A 25814-nucleotide genomic window follows, 5' to 3' on the forward strand; every position below is an offset into this window, starting at 1 on the left:
GCTTACCAGCACAATCATGAAGACCCCCCCCTAAGTAGCACCATGGTATGCTGAGAGCAAAGATCCACCTGCCTTAAAGATGAGATCAGAGGATTGCTTATCTCTTTCCTCTAGCTGAATAGGAAATAACTACTCTTCTTCCCTACAACAATGGAAAGCCCTCCAACTTTCAGACACTAGAAAGAAGGAACATCAAGAGGGATACAGGGTTGGGATGCTGAAATGCCCACAAACATGATAAGCAGAAGGTGTCGATTTCTTGGGAAAAAGTGCTTTTGCATAGACTTTTTTTGAAGTAGGTTTAGTAGTTTTAGTCCTGAGGGGGAAAAAGTTTCCAAAAATAACTGCTTACTTTCTGAAGTTTGTGAGGTGTCATCACAAGCACATTTAGGTGCTAAAGTTCATCACCATGCCAGTAAGTATAGACCAAAGCAGCTGTGATCGACTTCGTGCCTTCCTCTCAAGCACCTCCCATTATATACCAAGCTGTGTAAGGCATTTCCTATCCTAGGGCCAGGAGCAGTCCCTGGGCTACAAGGAGCTGAAAAAATGTTAAGCCCTGTCTGCTGTTCTTATTTGGAGCACAAATTCACTTCAAAGTACAAGAAGCAGAAAGATACAAATTCAAGATTAGTCACAGGCAAACAGATGATTTAAGAACAAGAACCAATCTGTCATAGGAAAGGAGCGCAGCCTCCATGGCAAAATCGACTACAGTTCTGCAACATCTTTAACTTAAGAAGTCAAATTTTAATCTATTTTAAAACTGAGTAACTTGTTGAGCAGAGTAACCTCTGAACTCTATTCAATTTTGTACTGTTAGCAGGCTCAAACTGTGACCTCCTATGGTTCTAGGAAAAAAAAAGTCAGGTGGACAGCGGCCAGGATGGAGACTATTTGGGTTTTGATACCCAGAACAGCAGTGCACCAAGGGATTAGCAAACAGCTTAGCGTCCATCCTATACTTCAAATGCCTTCTAGTCATTAAAAGAAATAAATCCATGTCCTCTTGAGACCTGAAAGGTGGTTTACCTGTTGGTTCAGGGCATCTGCCAATGCACTGCAAGGAGACTACATCAGTTTACACTCAAGCCTGCACATTTAAAGTTCTTTCACAACCGTGTAAGGGAGGAATGCAATGAAATCTTTAGATCTAACACAAACTAGCAGGAGTTTGGCCTTCATAGCAAGATTCTTGGAAGGGAAATACAGAAGCTCTACATTCACAAAGTGCAGTCCTGTAAACAGACCTACTTAACACCACTCTAACCTTTTTTCAGAAGTCAGCTTTTGAACTGAAGTTTTCCAGACTTAGTATCCACCATGACATCCATTTTTGGATAAAATATACTTTTAAATAGCAAAGTATGAGAAGAGGAAGGAAAGATAAAAATCAGTCCTAATCTAACGGATCACTAAGTATCAGCTCATACTCCTTAACACCTAAAGTCACTTTGGAAAGGAAAAATAGCCCTCATTTACAAATCATTTAGAGCAGTAATTTTCAAGCTGTGGAATCCTGAAAAGCATAAAATGCCACACAATTTAAACTATTGGCAATAGCCTTGTTTTTCCACAGTTGCTTCTTGCCAACTTTAGATTGAAAAACACTGTTTTAAGAGAGCTCTGGCAAAACACAGTTCCCTCAATGGTTTAGGCTTGTTCAAGAAATAAATGCAGCATCCCTGCTGAATTCAAAAGATCATAAGCAAAATGGACCACTGCATGGCCTATGTCAACTGAGCACTAAAGCCACTCATTCCCTAATGACTGTACAGCACTCAAGGAAAGCTGCAAAGGCAAGACCAAGGCACTAGATTTTGTGAGGAATTTACAAAAATACTCCTGTAAGATACAAAAACTAGGTTCTCATAGCATCTTACCATACAGTTACAGATGATTATGTTTTTCTTATTTTGTATGAATGCACAGGATTGACAAGGATGACAGAAAAGTATAAAAAAACCAAGAGAAATGTGTGGGCAGTAGTTAGGCATTTAACCAGAAATACCAAATTTAGTGTTATACTTGATACAATTTTGCCACAAAGTATAAGTTAGAATAAACTAAACATTCATGGGAAATATTTCAGGGGAAAAAAACTACTTTTTCCCCCTCCAAGAGACTTTGACACTTCGTTTTGACAAAGACTCAGTGCACTTGTCTTACACAACACATTCTGCAATATGTTCCATCACATGTCTTCATCCTTTCCTTAACTTGTAATATTTTGAAAGATAGTAAGGTACAGCACGCAGATAACGAATAACCACTAAGGTAACTGAAACTTTCAATTTCCAGTAGAATAAGAGCACAACTTTTCCAAAACCAGCAAGGAACACTCTTCTTATTTACCAAAGAGGAAAATTAGATCAAGAAATGATCACTGGCAAAAAAGTGCAGTAGGTTTTTTTTTAAGAACAGTTTTTTCACTGCTCATTTGGAAGTGAACACTGTCAGATGGGTTTTTTCTTCATAAGATAAAAGTAAGACCCTTGAGAGAAACCCCAGAATAGAGCTTCTGGTATCATTTAAACTTAAGTTTTGCTAATGACTTGAAAATAGGAGAGAAAGCTAGGGATAAGGTAGCCATGCTCCTCCTATTCTGAAGGATGTAAATGGAATCACTGCTTTAAGAAGACTGCTTTTAAGTTTGTTCAGATCCAAAAATGAAATTACCTCCATGCTTTCCTATTCTCTTGCAGAGTGAATGCAGAGTGAAATGGAAGTTAAGCATCCACTTCTGCAAAAATTTTCTTTATGCATGTTCTCAGAAACACATCTAAAGGCCATGATAAAGCATCACCTAGACAGCAGCTCTCATCGTTTTTGTCACAATGACAGACCTTAACCCAGGAGATGACCAAACTTCAGACAAAGGTCTTCTGTAACACTAGCTTATCTTCAGCTTGTTCACATTGAGGACCAAAAAGCTCCCAAAGGAAGCAAGAAGTAAGCTAGGTTGCTGTTAAAACCAAAGTAAATCCATTTTCTCAATTCAAATATATAAAAATATTTCTCTAGAAGCCTAAAACTACAGGACACAAGGCACAGGCTGAGAGGACTCATCCGGTCACAAGACTCTCCATCTGAAGTGCACAAGCACAGAACTCCATTACTCTGACTAATCTGCGACAGAGTTTCAAAACTGACCTGCAAGTTAGTCAGCACATTAAGCACAAGCAGACCACCAAAGAGCTTTGTGTACATGAATCTCTGTGGGGAGTTTAACAGCTGCAGGACTAGCCTGTCCTTGCAAGGCTACAGTCTGAATTTAGAAGTTTATTACACAGGTAACATAGCAAGCTGCCTCCTGTCACACAAACACAAGAGCATAGGGAACCAAACAGCACATTGCTACAGACTCATTACAGACACCACGACAAGCACAGGAGCCTCAGCACTAAGAACCAGCCTTGAAGTATTAAGAACAGGGAACTACAGGCTGTGGGCTGAAGCTTTCACATCCTTTTGTTAGGGCAACCAACAAAAAAAGAAATAAAGAAATGAAGAACTCTGACTCTTGACTACCTGTTCCTCTTCCTATTCTGGCAGTTAAACCATTTTCAAAACGACCACCACCCCTGCAGCAGCAGAGGGCAAAGGACATCAGATGGACTCACCACTCCAGTTACTGAAACACCTGTATTATAGGTGCATGCAAAAAGCAATAAAAGACAACCAGGAAAGTTTTCATCAGGAAACTCAGCTCAAGAGTTAAGATTGTCTGGTGGCCTCTGATGTCCTTCCACGCTGCTGGATTCAGCTTCTGAAAGCTTCCTTTGTTAATGAATACTAGGCTCTTGTCCAGTCCTCTTTTCTCCCCCTTTACTCCCTCCCATAAAATATCATGGTCCTCAGGGCATAAGGAGCATCCTTTGTCTTCCTGCAAGTCTTCCCTGTGCAGCCACTTTGCCACCCCTCCTAGAAAATGCAAGAGGAGTACCACCCTTTCTCCTCTCTGTAAGAATAGTGGAAAAAAGCAGATGGAGACATCATCTAGTAGCAATTTTACCATAGAGGAACTGGTGTCCTGCAGAAATGTTGCAAAACCATAACCTCTACTTCATCTTTTATGTGTCAGCATCATTGATGAGTAACTCAAATCTCCTACTTAGCTTTGAGAGTTCAATTTTTTGTCAACTCACCATAAAGAGCATGTGATACTACACACAACATACAAGGTGAACTAAATCTGAGGGAAAAGGTAAATAACTTAAAGATATCCAGAGAAATAACAGTAAGGCATTCTTCAAGAGAAAAAGAAAGAAGCTGAAGCTCTCATTTCCCTAAATGGCCATATAGATTTATCAGAGAGAAATGAGAAACCCCTGCAGCCTGCAAAGATACAAGGAGAGGAGGGATAAAGCTGCAACTTTATTAAAGAGAAACTGGTTAGGAAAGCAAAGCCCACTGTTTGTTATCAGGGAGAGAGCATGAAGAGGGAGACTGCTTCAATCTTCCTACTTCTGCAATGAACATGAAGCACACAAAAACTAACACCTACTCAGTGAAAGATGTATTTTTGCATGTGTGACAATACCAGTTGAATAGTCCCAACTCCGCACTCTCCGTGCCTCTTCTTCCTCTGCAGATGTTGTAGCAAAAAAAAAAAAAAAAAAAAAAAAAAAAAAAAAAAGATTGTTTTCCAGTCAGGTCTAGTCAGGGAACTGATTCCCCCAGCTGCTACACATAGTTGTGCTTGAACAGAGGGGACTATTTAAGCCAGTTTAGACAGCACTACTGTCAAACATAACCACAGTCTGTAGCATGGTTACAAGAAACAAGACACAAACTAGAAGACTCTGTGCCTTTGGAATAGACTTTTCTACCCACCTTCCTCCCTCCACATATGTGACCCCATCGAGTGTTTCAGATGAGCTCTCCTGATCATCTCATTCCCACCTAGGATGCCTCAGGTTACTGCACATCACCAGAAGATTAGCTGGTTTTGAAGACTTCCATCAGTTTAGTAAAAATAAGCACTAACACCCCTCTTAGCCAGAGGCAGACCCTAAATTGGCTCAGCCCATCCCATCCAACCCTGCCCTCAGAAAATCCCAAAAGTTTTGTATTTCTCAGAGAGTTATAAATATCCATTCCAGCAAATTTTGAGAACCAAAGCATCATCCTCTTAAGAGTGAGAACATGTATACATAGAAGGGTGAGGAAGAGGACTGGAACATCTTCTGTAAAATACTGCAGTAGTGTTTGCTCTGCCCCAACCTGTAAGACAGAGCTAATTTTCTTTAACCCTATTAAATGCTTGTTTTTCCTCAAACCTTGCCTAAACTGACTTCTAGGAAGTATTCTCGCTGTGATTTTACAATAGCAGTGAAAGAACATAAGTTCTCAGACAAAAACAAAGTGAACAAAAACAAGCAAACCCCCAAAACAGCACAAGAACACGAGAGTACTTGCCTGGATGTATGATAGCCTAAGATGGCAGACTATTGAGTCACTAAAGTACCACGCAATAAGGATTTAGACAACAGAGCACAGAAATTGGGATTCTTTTATCACCCATTATTAATTAAAGTGCAGTTACTGAATTTCTATACATACCAGCATTTGGACTATCATCAACGTATGGCACAAACTGTCAAGAAATGGCTTAAAATTTTGGAACAGTCCTTCAGGTACTCTTTTAAAATGGTACTGTACCACAAAGCTGTAAATCTGTAATATATACATGCCAACATAAATGCTAAATAGATTTTATCTAGGTGGATTTTCTACATGCATGGAATGGATTACCGTAATTAATTCTGCAAGTTCTATTAGAGTGGATGAATTCTGAATGTCATTATTTCTTAGTTAAAAAGTCCAAATGCCTATATTTCCTACAGGACAAACATATCCCAAGAAGGAAACATTCTGCCTTGCAATCATTGTTATTACCTCACACAAGTTGAAATGCGTTTTTGTTGAAATGTGAAAAAAACCCAAATTATTAGGTCTAGTCTGAAATTTCATGTCACAGGCAACACACGAAAATCACTTTGAGTTATACCATCTTGAGGTAATCAATAATTTTTTGAGTATGCTTTTGATTGATTGACATCATCCCTGAAAGAATAGAAGTTATTCTCCATGTGCAAGCAGGGAAACAAGGGCAAATCCGGAGTGATTTGTAGTGAATTCAAAGAATTTTAATTTGAAACAAATCAAAATTCATACCCCGCAGTTCAACTTCTACTGTTCTTCAGACACATACCATCCTTCCATGCACATTTAAAGTAAAATTAAAAATCAAACTGTAAATTTTACTCCTTCCAACTAAAGATTTTCACTTTACAATGATAGTTGCCTCAATCTTTTCCTGGCATAACTGTGTAATAAAAGGGTAATTCTCCTTCCCTCTATTCATACTGCCAACAAGCAGAAATGTTGGAACACAGAACAGATCTTCTTGAATGGGCCTTCAGCTACTAAACTGCAAAATTGCTGTACAATGGATTTATATTAATAGAAGAAACCACAATCTGCAGCTACGTTGCAAGCAGGTTGAGATAAGGCAAACAGTACCACTCACATTTGCTAGGGACAAGGCTGGGGTATATCTAAAACAAACACCAGTATAGAACAGCCCTACATTTAAACTTTAACTTGCTTCTTATTATTATTTTTCATCAACATCACAGCTATATAAAGCTTTCTCATTTTGGAACAAAGAAATACAATCTGACCTTCGAACTAGAACCATGTTAAACACTTGAAGACTCAAGTCTACTTCCAAAACAAGGTAACACAGCTAACTGTTAGGAAGCAGCAGCTAATTCATATCACACAGAGGCTGGAGCTATACAGGAGCCATAATTAAGATAAGAAAAGTAATAAAGATTTCAGAATTATTCAACTGCTATACACCTTCTCTTGATTATTATTATATTCTAACACTTCCTGATGTATCATATTTCTTTCTCAGAATCCACACTTTAATCCTAAGTATCCAAGCTCACAGAAGACCACCACCATACAATGAACTAAACAGAAAGAGATCAGGTACTTAGGTTGAAGTATTTAATCAGCAACAATAACTTTAACAGCTAAACAGTATCTCAATCAAACACTGGCAGAGCTCATGATGACTGGAAATCTTATGAGAATGTTACAGGTTTTCCCTTGAAATCCTCATTTTGCTCCCAAACCTAGGATCACTTCTGAAGGGTAGTGAACCATTCCCTCCCTGCCCCCACACCCCCAACACAGAGCATAATTCAGTCAGGGAGTCTCCAAGAGTACAGCTAATATTTAACAAAGGGCCAAGCATCACCAGCTTGAAGAAATGCATGTGATCCCCTCACACTACCCCAGTGATCATGAAGCACTGCCATGCTATTAACTGCCTGTATAAAAGGTGTCAGGAGGGTTTCAGAGATCTGTGGGTTATTTCATTCCTCAAACTCCCCATTCCTTAGCAGATCAAATCTCATCAACCATTTCAGATTTAGCAAGTACCTGAACACAAGATGATTAGAGGCTGGGAGAAGGGAAAAAAAAATTAAAATCAGCACATGCCTTTATGTCTAGGTATCGGCTTTTGACCACTGAAAAAGATGTTAACACTCAAGACTGGTACAGAGAACACACATGTATGTCAGCATCAAAATAGTTGTGACCTGGCACATTGTGTCCCTACAAAGTGCTACCAGGGCATCAATATCCATGCACCAGTCCCAGCTACCCCTGCTCTGTGGTTCACAGTCCCATTACAACTCACTGCTAAGAGAGCTTAGACACCCCTTCCCCACACTTCCTTCTACCTCCAGGCCATGGCATGCTGCTCCCTTAATTTCATCACTGATAAGAGAACTGCTCACAGACCTATGTGAGCTCCACCAGCCTCACCATCTCCCTCCTCACAGAAAGGGAATGAAATGCATGACAATGAAGGAAGGTTTCAGCCAGATCAATTCCCTGAGCTATCTCCCACAAAAGGCCACACTGGAACAACCAAAGATGCAACTCAATGACAGTTCAAGTTTATCTGTAACTCTGGGCCTTGTTGTCACTCTTTTCTTTTCCACCAGCTTGGCATTCTCACACTCTTCCTTGTACTAGTACTGGTATTTGCTTGACCTGCCAGCCAGTTCTGGGAGCTAGACCAGCAGAAAATTATTCTACTCCCTCCCAAAGATGTTTTCTGCTAGGACAGCTCCCCTGAATTGGCTCCTTGTCAGCAGGTGGTCTGTCAGTCCCTCTGTGGTTTTGCTCCCTTAAGAGCACAAGCTTAGTTTGACAAATTGTCGTGAACCCACAGTCCAAAGGAGCATGCAACTGCAGAAGCAAGAAACAAGAGAGGAAAATGAATTACTTAAGCCATATTTATTGCCAAATGCACTAGTTCAAACCACAGGTATATTTTTTCTGAATGCCACATGGTGTGGTATTAGAATGACTTTTCAGGCAATGATGTTAACACAGAAAATCCCACACACCTCATTTATTTTCAGAGCTAAATATGAATGAGTATTTCTGATTACTACAAGAAAAATTTTCACATCCTGAAATAAATACTGGAAAGTAGAGTGTTTATTACAAGAAAAAATTCTCAAAGACTTCTACAAACAGCCAAGGTGAAACAGAACACTGCATCATTTAACAGTCTACTTCCAAATTTCACGGAATATTGTCAAAATTCACTTAAAAAGATGACAGAGATATATTTAGAGCAAGGAGTTAAGATCACAACATAATTTCAGCTAGAGATCGTGGGCAAGTGCAATAAACCCTTTATAATTTTATAAAAAAATGAAAACAAAAAAGGTAACAGTTAACATATTTACATGATCCAACGATTTATGCAAGATTCATAGTAGGAACGAGGCAGGTCCTGAAACCTCATAAAACTCATCAATTTGAAGCTGAAACTATTTACGACATACTGCCATCAAGATAAAAGTCACAGAGCACTGTTACACTTTGGACTTTTTTTAAATGGTTTTGTACTTTACCTCCAAAAAACCCCATTCAATTCTGTGCTTAAAAGCGTTCTCAGTACCCTTTGTTAAACACACACAGAGGGACTTTCAGAGAGAGAAGTCTTTTGGAAGAAGAAAACGTATCAAATTTAGGTATGAGGAAGAAGTATTCAAGAGATGAGGGGAGAAAGCAACTTCACCAGAAGCTGGCAATTTAAATGGCTTTAGGGAAATGGAACAGGGTGTGTATTAATGGGGGTGGAGGTGAGGTGTTTGTTTTAAGATTTAGCACTTAGGGTTGCTAAGAACTTCAATAACGCAGTGTTTTCCTTGAGTCTGTAGACATAAATTTCTCTCTCTACCCAGGATTTTCCCAAGGAGCAGCACAATGAATAGAGACAATTCTTGCATTTCACCCCAACACAGTATCTTCCACAGCAGCTTTGAAACTGTCCTTTTTGGTTTTTTTCTTCCCTCCAAACTTACTCCTCACAGCTATGTTAAACTCCGAGCAGTAGGACAGCTCCACCGGAGCATTCAACGACCCAATGCTAGAGCAGCAGGGACTGAGAGGAAGACAAGATGACATGGGGCAAATAGAGAGTTTAGAAAGGACTAGAACAGCTGAACCTCAGCAGCTTGAGGTAAGAGGAATTGAGAAAGAGATAGAAGTAAAATAAATCTGGTTCAAGCAAACATAGAATAAAATGCAGCAGAGATAGAATCAAAATAAAATCCCACAAACTAAATTTAGAAATATCAATTATTCGTTGGAAAGAAAACCCAACACTTTTATGTAGTAGGAGTTTCTCAGTAACATATTGCCCTTCAGTTGCTCCATATATAAAACAAATTAATTGCTTGAATTAATCTGAAGTTAACAAGCATCTAGAGCACACTTTTGTACTACAGAAATTTAAACATCTAGATGAAGCCAAAAATATACACAGCAGTTACACATCCTGGTGTAACCAAAAATGGTGTTCCAAATCCCTGATAATGAACTAGGATGCTGAGCTAACTGACAATAAGAGGTTTAACTCTGCACACAAGGAACTAAAGTGAATCTGCGACTGTTATTACAGATTACCTATGCTGAGCAGCCACTGGCAGATTATGGCCATATTTGCATATTTAAAAATAAAACGAGGATTTGTGCCCGATTAGAAACAGAAGGCCAAACAAGATGAAACATAGCAATGCTCTAGACAGGGATTTTTACGATTACTCTGCAAGTTCACAGTCTACCGTTCTCAAACCTTTTTTCTTTGCAGACACTGAATTACTGGCCTAGAGCTGATATTTATGTGAATGTTGGGACCCACAGAAAAGGTTTCAATTTCTTAGCAGGGAAAGATAAGAGGGCAAAATCTGTATTTTGAATGGAAAAAGTTACTCGAGATGAAAGGGACTTCCTTTTCAAAACCCCAAACATTCGATTGCAGGGAGCCTACCCAACAAGAAACGCGCAAAGGAGAGGAGGAGGGGAAAAAAAAAAAAGGAGGTGGAGGGAGAACAGAAAAGCAATCACACATCCTTTTAACCCCGCGGCCCCGCTCCGGATTCAGGGCGACAATCCGGCACCGCGATCCACAACTTTCCGCCTCCCCCGCCGCTCCTCCCGCCGGTTCCGCGGTCTCGCTCGCTCCCGCCTCGCCGGGCCGGGGCAGGCGGGCCGGCCCCGGCTCGCCCCTGGGCAGTGACAGGCGGGCCGCTCTCCGCCGCCGGGCGCGGCCCCGCCGTAAACAAGTTTGAAGGGGCCGCGGCCGGGCCGGGCCGTGCCGAGCGGGGAGGAGCGGGCGCGGCGCTGACAGGGGCCGCACAAAAGGGCAGGGCAGGACCCCCTCCCGGCTCCCCCCCTTCGGCGCAGGGCGGGGCCCGGCCCGGCGCGGCGCCTCACGGCGGCAGACGGGGAGGGGGAGCGGGGCGGGCCCGCAGGCCGCGGCGCCGCTCGCCTCACGGCCCCCGCTCCGGCGGAGCCTCCCGCCGCCGCGGGGCCCGGCCCGGCCTCCCCGCCGCGCCGCCGTCCCTCACCTACACAGTGAATGAGCTTGTGTCGCCACGAATCGAGCTGGTGGCGGACGCCGCGCCTCTGGATGGAGCACTGCTGCCGCCCGCACGGGCTCGCCATCTTCTGGGCGGGGGCGGGGCGGGGGCGGTGGCGGCCGGCGGGGCGGGGGGGAGGGAGGGAGGGAGGGCCGCGCGCGCGGCGCTCCGGCACGCCTACTCGCGCTCGGCGCTCTCCCCGCCCCGCGCATGCGCCGCCGGTCCCTCGGCGGCTCGCACGTGCGACGGCGCCGCACCCGTGCGCTAGGGGGCGCTGTGCAATCCCGGAGCCTTTCGTGAGGGAGCGGGAACGCCCTGAAGGGTCAGCGTGCTCTGAGAGGTCATTGTGTCCTGAGGGGACATGGTCCCCGTGAGGGGGCACCGTGTCCTGAGGGGACATGGCACCCCTGAGGAGTCACCGTGTCCTGAGAGGACAGCCCACTCCTGAGGTTTCACTGTGCCCAGAGCTGCGATCCTTCCTTGAGGGGCCATTTCAGTCCTGACGGGATCACATGGTTTTCCATCAGGAAAAGATGAAATCTCGTCTGCTCCACCGTGTAGTTATAAAACCACCCGTTCTGTTGGTGGCCATGATGCAAAGGGAAGGCACATGTACCTGCAGTGGCCGAGAGGTCCTGCCGTGACAGCTCCATGACTCACCCACCTCCTGTGCTGCAGCCTTGCGCCACAAGCACAAGACCCTCCCTCCAGGTGTGCTCAGATGTTGTAAGGGTGCTGGTGATGTAGTAGCACCAGTTATGACAACAAGCAGGTAATACATTGACAGTCTAGGAAGGGCATGGCACTGCCTTGTGCCCGTGCACGAGGACAGGAGCACCAGTACCAGCTTTTTTCAAGTTCAGGGAATAGGACTGTAAAGTGAAATCTCTTACTCCAAACCTTGCCATAATGCCAGAGATGAAGGTGTATGAGCCTTTTTTTCCCCACCCTAACCACTAGAGCCATTATCCTCCTCTTGCCTAGCCACACATTATTAGGGAGTTAAAAAGGCATGGAGCTCTAAGTTGGCTGTGCACAGCTGGCTGATCAAATGCAGATGCAGTATTAAGATGTCCCAGGTAAAGTATTTCCTGGAGATGTCCCAAATAAAGTATTTCCTGGACAGAAAGAACTGTTTGAGCTACTGTTCTGGTGCTGTTGTAGCTGCAGTAAGCCACCTGTCCTGTTCAAAGGGAATTCCAAGAGGCACTTGGTGTGGGCAGGGAGGAGAGCAATGAACCTGTCCTACAAAAGGAGATCAGGACAGCTCGGTTTGGCTAGTCCAGCAAAAGGAATGCAAACCAAGGTGTACTTGCCCTGCCAATCTACCAGAGAAGCTGCAGTGGGGAAAAGATGGACGGAGCTATCTGAAGGCCAATAGTAGTATAAGGAAGGATTATTGGTTAGCTCTCAATACTCTCCTGGAGGAAGTCAGAGGATGATTTCTTACTGTAGGAGGTGGAACTTCCCAGAGCAGACAGCAACCAGAGTAGCAAGAGGCAAAAGCCCATTTCAAGATGCAGCTTCCATGCGAGGAGGGCAAAGTGAAGCTTGTTTTCATGAGCAGAGCAGACAGGTTTAGGGAATCCCAGTCCTGGTTTGAAAGCCATTAACAGTGAAAACAGGGAAAGCATGACCTATGGAGAATTTCTGTACCACAAAGAGTAGGAAAGCTTTTTGGACACCCCTGCTCAGGAATGATCCCCTTAGCTGCATCTCATTCCAGTTGTTGACTATATCCTGGTCTTTGTTCCACCCTGTTTTCAGTGTGATGAGCCATTGGGGTCTACATGTCTTCATATCCTGAAGTGGGGAATTTCCATTCAACTCAAAGTCTGGGCATGTCTTTCACTAGAGCCTGAGTTCCTAAGTCTGTTAGGCACTGTACTAATCACAGAACTATGCATTTCCTAAGAGGTAGATAATCTGAACAAAGGGGTTAAACATGAATGGTCTAAACTCCAGCAGGTAACTTCTATCTGCACTCTGCATGGCAGCTAGAACAGTGGGTAGACTCCCAGCACTAATTATTAGAGAGTTCTAGTTTTGGGGTTTTTTGCAATCCTCCGTTCTTAGACAGATGTTTGGATAGCAAACTCTTTGAGACAGCCCCATGGTTCTATCCTGCGCTGGTATTGAACCTACCATAAAACTTCTAATTCCTGGCTGGGACCCATATAAAAATTAATTCATTTTCTATAATGTGTTGCCCTCCCCAGGGCTAAACACAGACTGGTAGCATGATAAATACCACTAATTTGGATTTCTTACCCACCACCAAAACAGGGAGGAAGAGGATGAGGAAAGCAAGAACCAGAAGATCCAGTACATAAAGCAGGAGAAGCTGTTTGAGAGCTAGAGAAAGGCAACAGTCCTGTAATCTAAAAAATGGTTCAATATCACAGGCCTCCTGTGGGGAGGGGCAAACAAAGGGCCAAGGTCCAGTTTATAAAAGAGCAGCAGCATCTGGAATCACAAGCTAAAACTTTTGTGTTCTGGGAGATGGAGAAAAAGGGTATAAAGAGCAGTGGGACTGGCCTCAAGAGTCTCATCAAGAGTGACAGCTAAGTGAGTAATCATGAAACTACCAAGGCAACAGGCATATCTGATTTGATCCTAGAGTTAGGCTGGACCAAGTTGGATAAACCAGAGCTTGCACCATGCTGCCACCAACACGGTCAGGCAGGTTTGTTAAACCAAAGTGGATCCACCACTTTCCTGGCCAGGACCACCAGCCAGCCCCAGCAGCCACTCCTGTACTTGCTCCTGTAGACTTCTCAGCACAAGCTCTCTAGCTGGGACACAGCTTTGGCCTCCCCCCATTTCCCATGAGCCATGAGATTTGCTACATTTGAAACGTTGTTTTCCCCCTCTTTCACGGTGGCTCCCCTTTGATGTTAATTGTTTGCAGGCAAAGCTTAGCAGAGAGCGTAGCTGTTCTGTGGTTCGTCTGCTGGTTACTATCGAGCAGGGCCCAGCCCAGTGGGGAAAATGCTTTGATGTTAATGAGCTTCAGACAATTTCACTTAAAACCAAGCAGGGCCTGGCATCTCAGAGGTAAGACTTTTAGGGCAGATCCTACAGCAGGTCTCTCCAATATCTGTTTTGCCATAAGAACAGAAAATACTCAGGAAGACATTTAAGCAGAAACCTGTCTTCTCACAGTCTTGCACCACACCCAATATCATTACAGCCCCAGAGATGCCAGAGCTGGGGAAACAGTGAGAGTTAAAAATGGCCCTATAGAATCGCATTACCTTTATGGGGCTCAGTAGAAACATGATTTACCCTCATGTCCCATTAGTTCTGTGGTCCTGCAAAAGGAATATACCAGAATGTGAGAAGGGGATAGACTCTAAATTGCTGTTTTGCCTGATTCCTGTGTGGCTGGTGTTCAAGGCAACGCCATTCAGAACATGGCACCTTCTCCATCAGCACAGCAGATGTCTGAATGAAAGGGGCCAGCTGCAGTAAAGTGAGACTTGCACAAGCATCCTTGGACTATCCTCTTTCTTAAGTGGGTATTTCAGCAAAATCTTTTCTGTCAATCTGCTCCAGGCACCAGCATGTTGCCAAGTGCATGCAAACCTACATATCAGTGACTGTCCCCTCAGAGACAGGGTACAAAAGAGACTGGATGTGTGGTGGCTTCCTTAGCTTCAGTCAGCCCTTGTTGTGGGCCCCAGACCAGAACTCAGGGATTTCTCCCTGGGGTAACACCTCACATGCTGGAGAGGGTCCAAATTAGGCAGAACTCCTGCTGTGGAGGGATAGTGTGGGAAGCACAGAACAGTGAGAAAGATCTCTGTCCTGTGGAAGTGTGAAGTACCACAGTCTCAGGAAGGAAGCACTGAACCTTAAGTAGGAACAAAGACAAATGAGAAAAAGGCACTAATTCAATTTTGTAACCCTCTGCCCCTTATCAGCAAAGTATATTTATCGTATCACACCAACTCTGCTTCTATCCAGACTCTGTAAGCTTTTGAATGGAGTGACCTAGTCCTCTGAGAAGCCCCAGCCAAGCAGAAACAAACACAGACTACTTCCCTTCAAGGAGACCAAGAAATGAGACCTCACTGAAAGTTAGGGAGAAACATGCCTTCTTCTGAGGAATGTGGCATGCTTCCAATATATCACCTTTGTTAAATGATTTATAGAATGAGAGAGAGAGAGATACTAACACTTCAGTTTTCTTGCCAGAACAGGATTATTCCCTGCAGTAAACTGGATTACACAGTTAAAATAATGCAAGCCAAGTCCAAATGTTTGTGCTATGCCCACTGTCGGGAGGAGCTCATACAAAACTGTGTGAGCCTACACTGCAATAAATCCTAATGAGGTAGAAAGTGACATCATGGAGGAGGCCATGACTGATCACAGGTCAAGGAGACTGTCCAGGAAAAGGAACACTGCACTTCGGAAAGTCTGCCCAAGTCAGTGGGAAGATACACAAAAAAATTACCCTTTGACAACATGTTTTGCATTTGTTGAGCACCAAAAGTCACTCCATCCAAGCAAAGTTTGTGGGCCAGGTTTTGACACAATGAGTACAGCCATATGTCCTGCAAGAGATGAGACTGGTAGACAAGAGAGCATTAACAGCACGGAGCAACATATATGATGATCCTCAGATAGCAGTAAGGGAAACTCTGTGACTTACACTGCTGGGCAGGAGCCTGAGAAGCACTATGGAGTGTGTGCAGGATGGATGAAGAGGGAAGCAATTTGATCCCTTTTTCAAAGGGATTTATTGTCACATGCAATAGCAGCTTCACTAGAGATGGACAGACTATCAGCCTGAAAGCAGAGAGATATTCATTAAGTTTAGGATGACTTTCAGGACACAAGACAATGTGTTGTCAGAAATTACAATATAAATAGAAAGCAATAGATTTGTAAGGTGGATGGGAATAATCTGGGGTTTACAGCAGGACGTTTATCCCCATTAAAGGAACTGGAAAGCTGGACAGTTAAATAAATGGACTAAAAAAGATCATTGTAATAAAAGGAAGGGTGATGCACCCTGAAGCAAGGTGAACACTAGGTCAGCTTGTAACTGTTTCTAGGGGATGAGGAAACATTCACCTGAAACCAGGGTAGAGCTGGAACTGGAACAGCCGAGTTGTCCACAACATGCTTGATTTGAGACTACAGCATGACTTGAGTCAGTTCTCATGCTCTGAATGCCTGGGGAAAAGGAGACTCAGGGATCACCTCATCACTCTCTACAACTTCCTGAAAGGTGGTTTTAATCAGGTGAGGGTTGGTCTCTTTCACCAGGCAGCAACTGACAGAACCAGAGGACAGTCTCAAGCTGCATCAAGGGAAATATAGGTTGGATATTAGGAAAAAATTTTTCATGGGATGAGTGATAAAGTTCTAGAAGGGCCTGCCCAGGGACATGGTGGAGTCACCGTCCCAGAATGTGTTCTAAAAAAGATTGGCTATGGCACTCGGTGCCATGGTTTAGTTGAGGTGTTAGGGCATGGGTTGAACTCGTTCTTGAGGGTCTCTTCCAACCTGGTCATTCAGTGAATGTGTGAATGCTTGCTCCAGTGCCACTGTCCCTGGCACACACAAAGCGTATATTCTCTGTGTGACACATTCATGTGAGGCAGCACTGTTGGTCATGGGTGTGCATGACGCTTCAGCCATTTTGCTGCCAAAGGAACAGATACCTGCTGGTTTCTACTTTTCCCCCACTTAAGGGAACAGGATCAGCTATTTTTTGACTGCTTTTTGCCACTGCTGATTGTCAGGAAATTCATAGGAACTTAATCAACTTTGGTCTGATTCTATGAAATTTACAAGAATGGTGGCAAATCGCAGTATAGTTCTAAAGCTCTTAGCAGAGTGATTAGCAGACAACAGTATCTTTGTGTGTGTCAGCTCATTAAGGAGCGTGGCCAAAACAATAAATGCTGCAGAAACAGAAAACAACAAAATATTAATTCAACCAAACATGCAGGTAACTCCAAGGAAGGCTTGGTGCATCCTAAGGGACAGGCAAGTGGAACAAGCAGTTGCAGCTTACAAGTTTTCTACACCAGTAATTTGACAGGTGCAGTGTCTCCAAAATAAAGGGTGCAAACGTTTTTTAAAATTTAAAGTTGCTACTCACAAAACCTCTCTCTCTATATATACACTACAAGAATGAAGGCAGCACTCAAAATGGCTTCAAATGTTCATGTTCTGCACTCAACAGCCACACTCAAAACTCTGCTCAATGTTAAACAGGTTTGTGGTCACTGTGAAAGCATGAGAGAGGTGCTGGAGGCTCAGTGACAAGTGACTAATCAAGAACTTCAAAGCCTTCAGATATGAAACCACTGACTTACTTGATGAAGTGTACTATGTTCTGCTTAGGCTAGCTCTCATAATCAAGAAGTGAAAAGTGGCAAATGCTCTGCAGTTTCTGAATGGAGATTGAGGAAATTAGGGAATGGTCACCATACCCATCAGAAGAAGAACAGTATGTGTATAAAAAAAGCCGAGTGTCTTCATACACAGTAAGCTAATTTTTATGAGCAATGACCATAAAATACTACTTGCATTAAAGGAGAGGTGGGGGACTGCATGCAGGTAGAAAATATTACCTTGGAGAAGGGCTAGCCCTTCTCCAAGGTGATAAAAGTTTTCTTTCAAGTTACAAATGTACATTCAGCAAACTGAAAAAAAAGCTGGTGAAAGAAGACATTTTCATTTCAAGTCCAAAGCTAGAAATCAAACATGTGAATTTTATTTTAAAAAAAGAACAACAACAAAAGAAACAAAAACCCCACCCAGGCCAAGGTAACATTTTGTCTCATTTCAGTAGGAAAATGATTGCCAGAGTAGCAGCTCAAGATATGAAGCCACAGAAAATTATTCAGGCTAGTAGCAGAGTGTTTGTCCAGGAAGAAAAGGAAAAGGAAAAGGAAAAGGAAAAGGAAAAGGAAAAGGAAAAGGAAAAGGAAAAGGAAAAAATGGGGGAAAACGGGGAGAAAAAAAGCACACCTGGGATGTTGTTTAAACTGCTAGAGAACAATTTTGCATTGACATGTCCTAAGTGATACTGAGCATAAACTGTTGACCACCTGATTAGAATAGTGGAATGAAAAGCATCTGAAGGACTTGAGAGGTTGTAAGGAGAGAAAACATAATGATAATGGGAGACATTAATTTCCCCCATACAGACTGGGTAGACACCATGTCAAAGAATGATGCAAAGACTGCATTTTTAGCCCTGATAAATGGATATTTCTTAGAATGACCACTCAGGGGAACCAAGCAGAGGATGAACTCTTGATTTAGCCATGAGTAGTACATAGGAGGGAGTTTGAAATGTAATAATGAAGAGTCACCTTGTCTTTATGAACACAGTGTGCTCAAATCCAGTATTATGGACAGGAAGGAAAAAGCAACAGAAAAGTACACTGTAGTTCAATGTAATTTAAAAGGGAGATGAGCATATTCTCCTTCCAAAGGAAATAAGTGTAGAAGGAAGCAGAGTAATTAAGAAGAATTTTTAGGTAGCTGATGAACAGACAAATGCTTGCAATGACATTGAGACCCTTCATTTAAAGCTATAAATATAATAGAATATGTATGGCCAAAGAAGAAATACAGAAAATCCCAAAGTCTGCCAAGTTAAATAAACAAATAAATTATGAGACCCCACAACCCAACACATTTAAGCCAGCCAAATTACTTTTCAAAGAGCAGCTTTCTAAAAACATGAAGATTACTAATAAAGACATGTTTACACAGTAGGGGGAACCCTACAGGGACTCAGGGGCACAACAGAGAGCTTTAAGGGAAGAACAGTGCAGAAAAATTATCTTGACTAGAGCCCACACTCACCAAGCACGGTTGTAGACATCCAAACATTTTTTAGCTGTGGTTTAAAAGCAATGGGTATATGTAAAATCTCTACGGAAGTTTGGGTCCAGCCTTGTAATTGCCTCAATCCAACATGTGAGGCAATTCGTTTCCTTTCCTTCCCGAAAGGAAACAAAATCTTGCCATTTCAATGGGGATCAATTGGGCAAGCTTTGGTGCATGTCCCTGCAGTTGATGGCATGCCATGCCTTTTGATGGCTTTCACTTTGGGGAAGCTTTTTCTTTTTTTTTCTATTTTTTTTTCTTTTTTTTTTTTTTAAGGCTTCCAGAATGCTGAGGGAAATATTGTTGAAATAATAAGGTGGTGGCTGAGGGTCTCAGACCAGGTTTTAGTCTCTGTTAAGTTACATTTCATTTATAGATAGCTCTGAAGTAAATAATGAAATGGGAAGCACCAAGGTCTGAGGAATTAGCCAGTAGTCAAAGCACCAGGAAAGAGGGAATACAAAGACAAAACTGAGCCCAGCTTGTGGATCTGGGAGGGGTTATGGATTCACCAACCTTGCTATCACATGGAAATGTTTAGAGATGTTGATAGAGATGGGGATTAAGAGAACACCTGTCCATAGCAGTAGGTGGTATTGGCTGCTGTCCCCTCTTTCCCTGGTTGCTATTGGCGCTCCAGAGATCCTGTCCTGCTCTGACCTATTACTTTTATCTGGGCCATTAATAGCATTGCCTTCTCTGAAGTCTGCCTCCACCAACATCCGGAGGAGTCTGATTTATTCATTTTCCTCCAGTGGCAGCTACAATTCATGAGCAGATACATCCTGCAGGTCTCTTCACTCACATGAAATTGTAGGTGGAACTCATTCTTTTCTGCTGGTGAAAACGGACCACAGTGAGGTCTAACTGTCCCTTAACCAGACTTCAAAGCCTATAAAAACCTTATAAAAATTTAGCCTGAAGTAGTTTCTCATTCATTGTACCAAGTGTTTCACCAAATATTATGATCATCTCTTATTTACTTAGTTTTTGTAACAAATTGAGTGCTTTGCCTACAGGCTGAGTGCAATCCCAGGTCTTGGAAGTTTCGATACACAGACATTGCCTGGTCTTCACATCTTCATTGCACCACATCATCAATGTTCTTTGTGCACTTCACAAGTCCTTTGATGGGCCATAGACGTTGTGCTCCAGACCACCCGAATGATGCTGTCAATCATGTCTGCTCTGGGTTGCATGGCTAGAGCTGGTAAAGTCCTGCTTCCTGAGCATTGCTCCAGTGAATGAGTGGGATGCCAGAATCACTTTACCCCCAGGTACTTGAAGGAGAGCTGCTTTACTTAGGGACAAGCTCCAACTGTCTCTTGGTAACTGAAAAAGTGTATCTTCTGCTACTTCTCTACATACTTCCTGCCTCTAAAAATATGCTATTTGAAGATACAGTTTCTAATACCAGTTCACCTGGGAACAGTGCTTTGATGCTATATTGATATTGTACAGAATTTCACAATCTTGTAACTCACCCATCGACTAAGCCTTCCAGTCACACTCAATTTACCTTGTTTAGCATTTTCACACGGACTTGTGGGTCTCCCTTGGATTAAGCTGGGAGGTGTTAAGCCATTTGTCCAACCAGCGTTATCACCTAAGGCTCTGTCATCCCCTAACCAGAATCTTTTGAGGTTAAACTGGAAACACCATGTCCTTTATCTCCGTCATCCATTCCTCATACAAGGTTTTTCTCCTTCTCAGATTTTGTCACAGCCTGTGCTACTGATTTTGTAGGCTTCTCTCCATGTTTTGTCATTTGCTGTGGCCACATCAGGCAAGCCAGAGTTTTGGCATACTGGAAAGGTGTTGAGCCAGAGGATAGTGCATCCCAGCATGCGTTGGAATGCTTGGCACAGGCAGAGTGTTCCACCTGGAGCAATGCCACAAAGATAAACCAGAGTAGAAGCTGACTGGCAGCACCTGGTCAGTAGGAGGAGAGCAGGGAGTCGTGAAGCACTGCTAGCAAATCAGGTCATTGTAAGGACATAAAAGGGAATGACATGGATAAGATATGTCCTAAGGAGGTGTGTGAAAAGGTGGTAGACAACACCCTGCACAGTTATGCTCGGGGGCTGGCTACATATGCACCAGACATAGCCTTGAGAATAAACTGTGCTGTCTTCAAGGCTACAAGATGGATAAAGAGTAGGAACTGTGCAATTAGAGGAGTCTTTAATTTCACAGTGAATGCCAGGCAGTAAACCGTGCCAGAATAGCAGTGCTCAGATATCCTCTGACAAGACAGAAAGCAAATTTCCATATCGATTCAGTAAAACACAACATAATTTCAGACACAGCTTCACTGAATGGTAAGCCTCCTCCATCAGTCGGGGAACAGACCTGTAGGGAGGAGCAGACACCAAATCTACCGCTGCAGGGAGAGGGGTGAGGGGAGAGCAGACATGAACCAGCTGTGATCAAACCCCAAAAGTGGGTTTAACTCTGTTTCAGTAAAAGTGATGAAGGGATCATGGGGAGTGAGGAGGTACCTACCAAAACAGGAACAGCACAATAGAAAGAAGCCTTTAGATGGGGCTGCCAGTTTCTTAGACTGAGGCACTCAATTCAGAGTAAAGGATGATGCACTACAAACAAGAGGAGTCTGCTGCTAAACGTAAAGATCAGTCCCAAGACTGGAGAGGAGATACAGGAGAAACTGGCCAGGCTGCATCAGACACAAGCACGACCAGGCTGCAGGACAGGTATTAACCACAGATTCGGAGAATAAATTCAGGCTAGTAAATCCATTGGTTATTTCAGAAGAGCCGTGTGCAAGCTCCCAAAATGCAGAGGGAGCAGACAGTTGGGAGGAATTGCAAGTGCTGGGAATAATAGTTCCTCATAGGGGAAGAAGGGAACCTTGACCTTGTCAAGGGATGAGGAAACCAGGGTGAAATTTAGTGGCAGAAAGGACAGATTAAACACTTGGGGACCAGCAGCAAGGACATTTGCTACGAACTGATGAAATGAAAGCTCCGAAGGAATAAAAAGACCTTACTGCACTGAAGGATGAATATGAAGCAGCAGCATGATGCTTCTGTGGAAAAGGAATGGCACTATGCTAGGACGCATCAGACAAGTTATTTTTAGCAGAGACAGAAACATTATTGCCATTGCGCAAGGCATTGTGAGACTTCCTCCAGAATATCCTTGCAGCTCTACATCCAGGAAGGATAAATTTCCACTGCACAGAGAAAAACAATTTGGATGCTGAGACAAACAAATACCAGCTGATTAAGAATCAGCTGATAAAAGAGTTTGGTTTCTTCTGGCCAGACGGGCTGAGAGGGGACAGATGTATTTCTGAAGAACCACTGAAAGAAATTATAAATAAAATTGTTATGAAATATGCAATATGTACAATAATGGCAAAAAGTATTTACTAAGTTTAGATGGTGAATTAGAGATCTTATACCCCTGCCAGGATTAATGTTCTGGACCAGCCTTCTGAGAAGGGTAATGAGGCAGAAAAACCTGCATCATTTTAACACACACTTTGATAGAATTCCCTCCATTAATTTGTAAGTGAAGGAGCCCTGGAAATGGGCGGCTCAGCCTGCCATACAGATCCAGGTTGGCCAAGGAGTCCGCAATACTAAGGGTGTTTGGAGGAGGTGGTGCTTTATCCCAGGCTTCTGGGTTTCTGCTGGTCATTGTGATGGTGAAGAATGTAATTTCCCTCTTACTTTGCTCCTAAAGGTACTGAGGTTTTCCTTCTTTTGGTAAACTAAAAGCAAGCTCTAGGTCTCATGCATCGGTGCTCCTAGCATTACAGTCCCAGAGGTCTGCTGACACATCAGGCTTAATGCTATTGCCAGATTAGGGTCAGGAGGGAATTTTCCTAGATTGACAGAAAAATTGTGGTTGCATTTTTTGTGTGTGTGTGGTTTTGACTGGGGCCTTTTTGCTTTGTTTTGCTTCGGGTTTTTACTTCCCCAAGTTCACATCTATTTTCTAGACCTTATGTAATTTTTTTTTCATTAATTCTCTGCTATTGCCAAGCTGCAGACCAATGGTCCCTTAATCTTCCCACCTGCTTCCTGTAGCATGTTACAGCTGCGGGTCTTTTTCTGAGAGGAGTCAGAAAGCACTTGTAGCACCTGGTTTGTGAGGTGAGTGGAGCAGGTGTCCAGACTAGAGACACCAACAGGATGTTCACTGCATGTTTACTCCCAGCTGCAGACACTGGACTATAGGGTGACCCTGGAGGACTTCCCAATGTGAACACAAGCACACACAGTAACTGTAGCAGCGGCTGTAAGAGGGAACAGGGGCATTAACCCAGGCTCTCAGCTGTACAAGCGCAGATTTAAAGGACATACAACCACTGGCTGACCTCCAGGGCTTATTTGCAAGCAGGCTGGCAGGGATTTAGGATGAGGAATGTGTAAGAGAGCAGAGAAAGTGTGGTGAGAGCGAGGGAGCCCCAAACCTGAAGGTGCTACGTGCCAAAATGGGATGAGCACCTCTCCCAGCTCTCTGGGCCTCCTCTGAGCCCACCTGCATCAATCCCAGCACCAGACTGCCATGGCCACTCTCAGCAGGCACCCTGGAGATGGCTACCCCTTGAGGTTCCTGGTGGAGGGAACCCAGGTTGGGGAGGCACAGATGTGCCACAGCAGCAATCTCTGGTTTGGATCAGGAGCTCTGAGCCTTTGGGTATGTTGAGTAAGTCTGACTCTCAAGGACTGGTGGTCCTAGGGTCAGGAATGGGTGTCAACAGCAAGGACCATAGCCAGGTTCCTGCCTGGCACCTCTGCTCACAGGGGTCCCTGTCAGCTTTCAGGATGAGTATGCTGAACTTCTGAAGTGTGAATATCCTTAAGTGTGGGAAAGCACACTCACCTCACAGAAATGTGCGTACTCCACACCTGGCAGCACCCAACTCCGTGGTCCCAGAATAAACTTTCCTGAGGATATGGGATTGTGCTGTTGCTAAGAAAATGTTGAGCTCTGCAAAGCAATGAGGACAAGGGCTGTGCAGTCTTCAGCCCTGGGCAGAGATGTGCAAGGAGTGCTGCTGTCAGACTCTCCTGCTGCCCCACTGCCTTCTGCATGTGGGCTCCAAAACAGCTTATGCACAGAGCAGAAGTCCCTCATCTTGTGGGTTTTACCCACTATGAAAGATCAATTTGGATGCCCTTCTAGCTGCTTTCTAGCTTGGAGATCATGTTCAGAACATACTAATGCAAGAGAGAATTAAAAGGGAAAGGGAGAAGGAAGATGTGATATCAGCATCAATCCCTTAGAGATTTGCTCCAGAAGAAGACTGTAGATAACAGGGCCTGCTGCAGGAGGGGACAACTGCTGAAGATTGGAGTCTGTAGCAGGAACAGAAAGGGAAAGGCTGAGAGTGCTTTTAAGAGAAACAGAGTGAAACCCCCAGCTCTGCTTAGTGACCTCTCAGAAAACACCCTCTGTATGGTTCCCAGCCATGGGCTGCTGCACCCTGGGGCAGAGCCACTCGCATAGGCAGCAAAGGGTGCTGCTGCTTGTGGGAGGAAGGTTGGCTATCCTGTGGTGAAGCAGATTTGTTTCCAACAGAACTGGGGTTCCTACAAAGCCTCACTTTTCCTCCTCACCTCTGGCTTGCCTGCCAGGGCAAAGCATATGCTCCAAGTGCTGCTCCTTGCCACTGTCTCCAATTCTCTCCAGACAGCTTCCCCCACACCCCTGTTCCAGAGAGCTGGCTGTGCACTGCTTTCCACACTCCTGCCTCCTCTTTGCAATAGTGCTTTTGCCACTGGCTGGACAGCAGGAAAACACCTTTCTGCAACTCTCACACCCTCCACAACAAACCTTAAATCAATAACCAAGAACACAGGGACAGGTTATTGCTAACGGAAACCATTAAACTGTAACGCAGGGGAATAAAGCCAACCTCTAACACTCAGAAGATTTATAGGGCACAACAGCAGGGTGTTAATTCTTTTGGCAACACAAATGCTTTCATACCCCCTGCCTTTCCTCACCCACAGGAGCAGTGGAAGGAGAGGGGACCATGTGCAGCCCAGCTGTAGGAACACAAGGACACAGCCTTGTTCATGCAACAGACAGCAGCACACATATTTGGGGTGATGCCATGCTCACAGGGCTGCCCAAATGCACACACCCAAGGTCCATGGAACAGCATATGCTATGGGTCTCCCAGGGTTGCTGAGAGCAAACATCCCCCATGCCCAGCTCCACTTTGGCTATGACACTACCCACTCCTGCCTGCCTCTTCAGATGCTCCACAGTTTCAAGGAAAGGCTGTAAAGAAACTTTCAGACCACCTAAAGTATTTGTAGAAACAAGCCCAGCTCTAAGGCATACAAGAGTTTCCTCAGGCCTGAATCACCCAACAGCTGGAGAGTGTTTTCACAGCTGGTTTAACAGACACTCTCCCTGTAACTCTTGGATCCACATCTGCCACTCCTGTGGCAGCCCTGAGACCAGGGAGATGCTGGTCAGCACCACCACTGGCCTAGCATCTCTGGGCAGGAGAGGGGGTGCAAGTGTGCTGCAGCCACAGGGCTTTGCATGAACTCACAGAAAGGGACACACATCCTCCCCAGAAGACCCCACTGGGCCCTGGCTGTCACCCCCTCCTACGATGTCCCTGGAAGAACTGCATTACTGATTAACAGCCCCCTGCCTGCCTCCCTCTATCCCACTCACACCCTTGCCTGCAGCTGCCTCCTTGGACCCTCCCTTGTGTAAAGTCCAGGGCCAGGCAGGAGAGGACAGGGTGGGAGCTCACGCAGGGCCCACCTGCAAGCAGCCTTACTGTACCCCACATTCATGGGTACTGCGGAGGCCTCCCTGGGCTGAGCAGTGCAGCAGCACAAGTCACCAGTGTGCAGGCAGGAGCACCTCGCTCCATCTAGGGGAGCAGCAAGGGAAGAGGTGGGCTCCAGCCACAGTGCCAGTCCGTAAGAGTGCTGCAATACACCCAGGCACAGCCACAAAGGGCTCAGAGCCTTG

The 25814-nt window shown here is 44.3% G+C and overlaps 1 protein-coding gene across 13 annotated transcripts in view; it reads right to left on the reverse strand.

The window, feature by feature from the left end:
• Nucleotides 1-11081, reverse strand: part of LCOR (ligand dependent nuclear receptor corepressor) — an 88763-nt gene extending 77682 nt beyond the window's left edge. For 5 of the 13 annotated variants that reach the window (XR_009487212.1, XM_059851788.1, XM_059851786.1 and 2 more), the window contains exon 1: nucleotides 10959-11073. Coding sequence is in view for 5 of the 13 variants with exons in the window: in XM_059851788.1 (XP_059707771.1) it covers nucleotides 10959-11055 (97 nt within the window). In the remaining 8 variants the exon portion in view is untranslated. Of the gene's footprint in view, nucleotides 1-10958 lie in introns of all 13 variants that reach the window. The other 8 variants (XM_059851792.1, XM_059851791.1, XM_059851796.1 and 5 more) reach the window with 6 other exon arrangements.
• Between the last annotated feature and the right edge of the window lie 14733 nt (nucleotides 11082-25814).

This window comes from Haemorhous mexicanus, chromosome 7, assembly GCF_027477595.1.
Source record: "Haemorhous mexicanus isolate bHaeMex1 chromosome 7, bHaeMex1.pri, whole genome shotgun sequence".
NCBI classification, from domain to species: Eukaryota; Metazoa; Chordata; class Aves; order Passeriformes; family Fringillidae; genus Haemorhous; species Haemorhous mexicanus.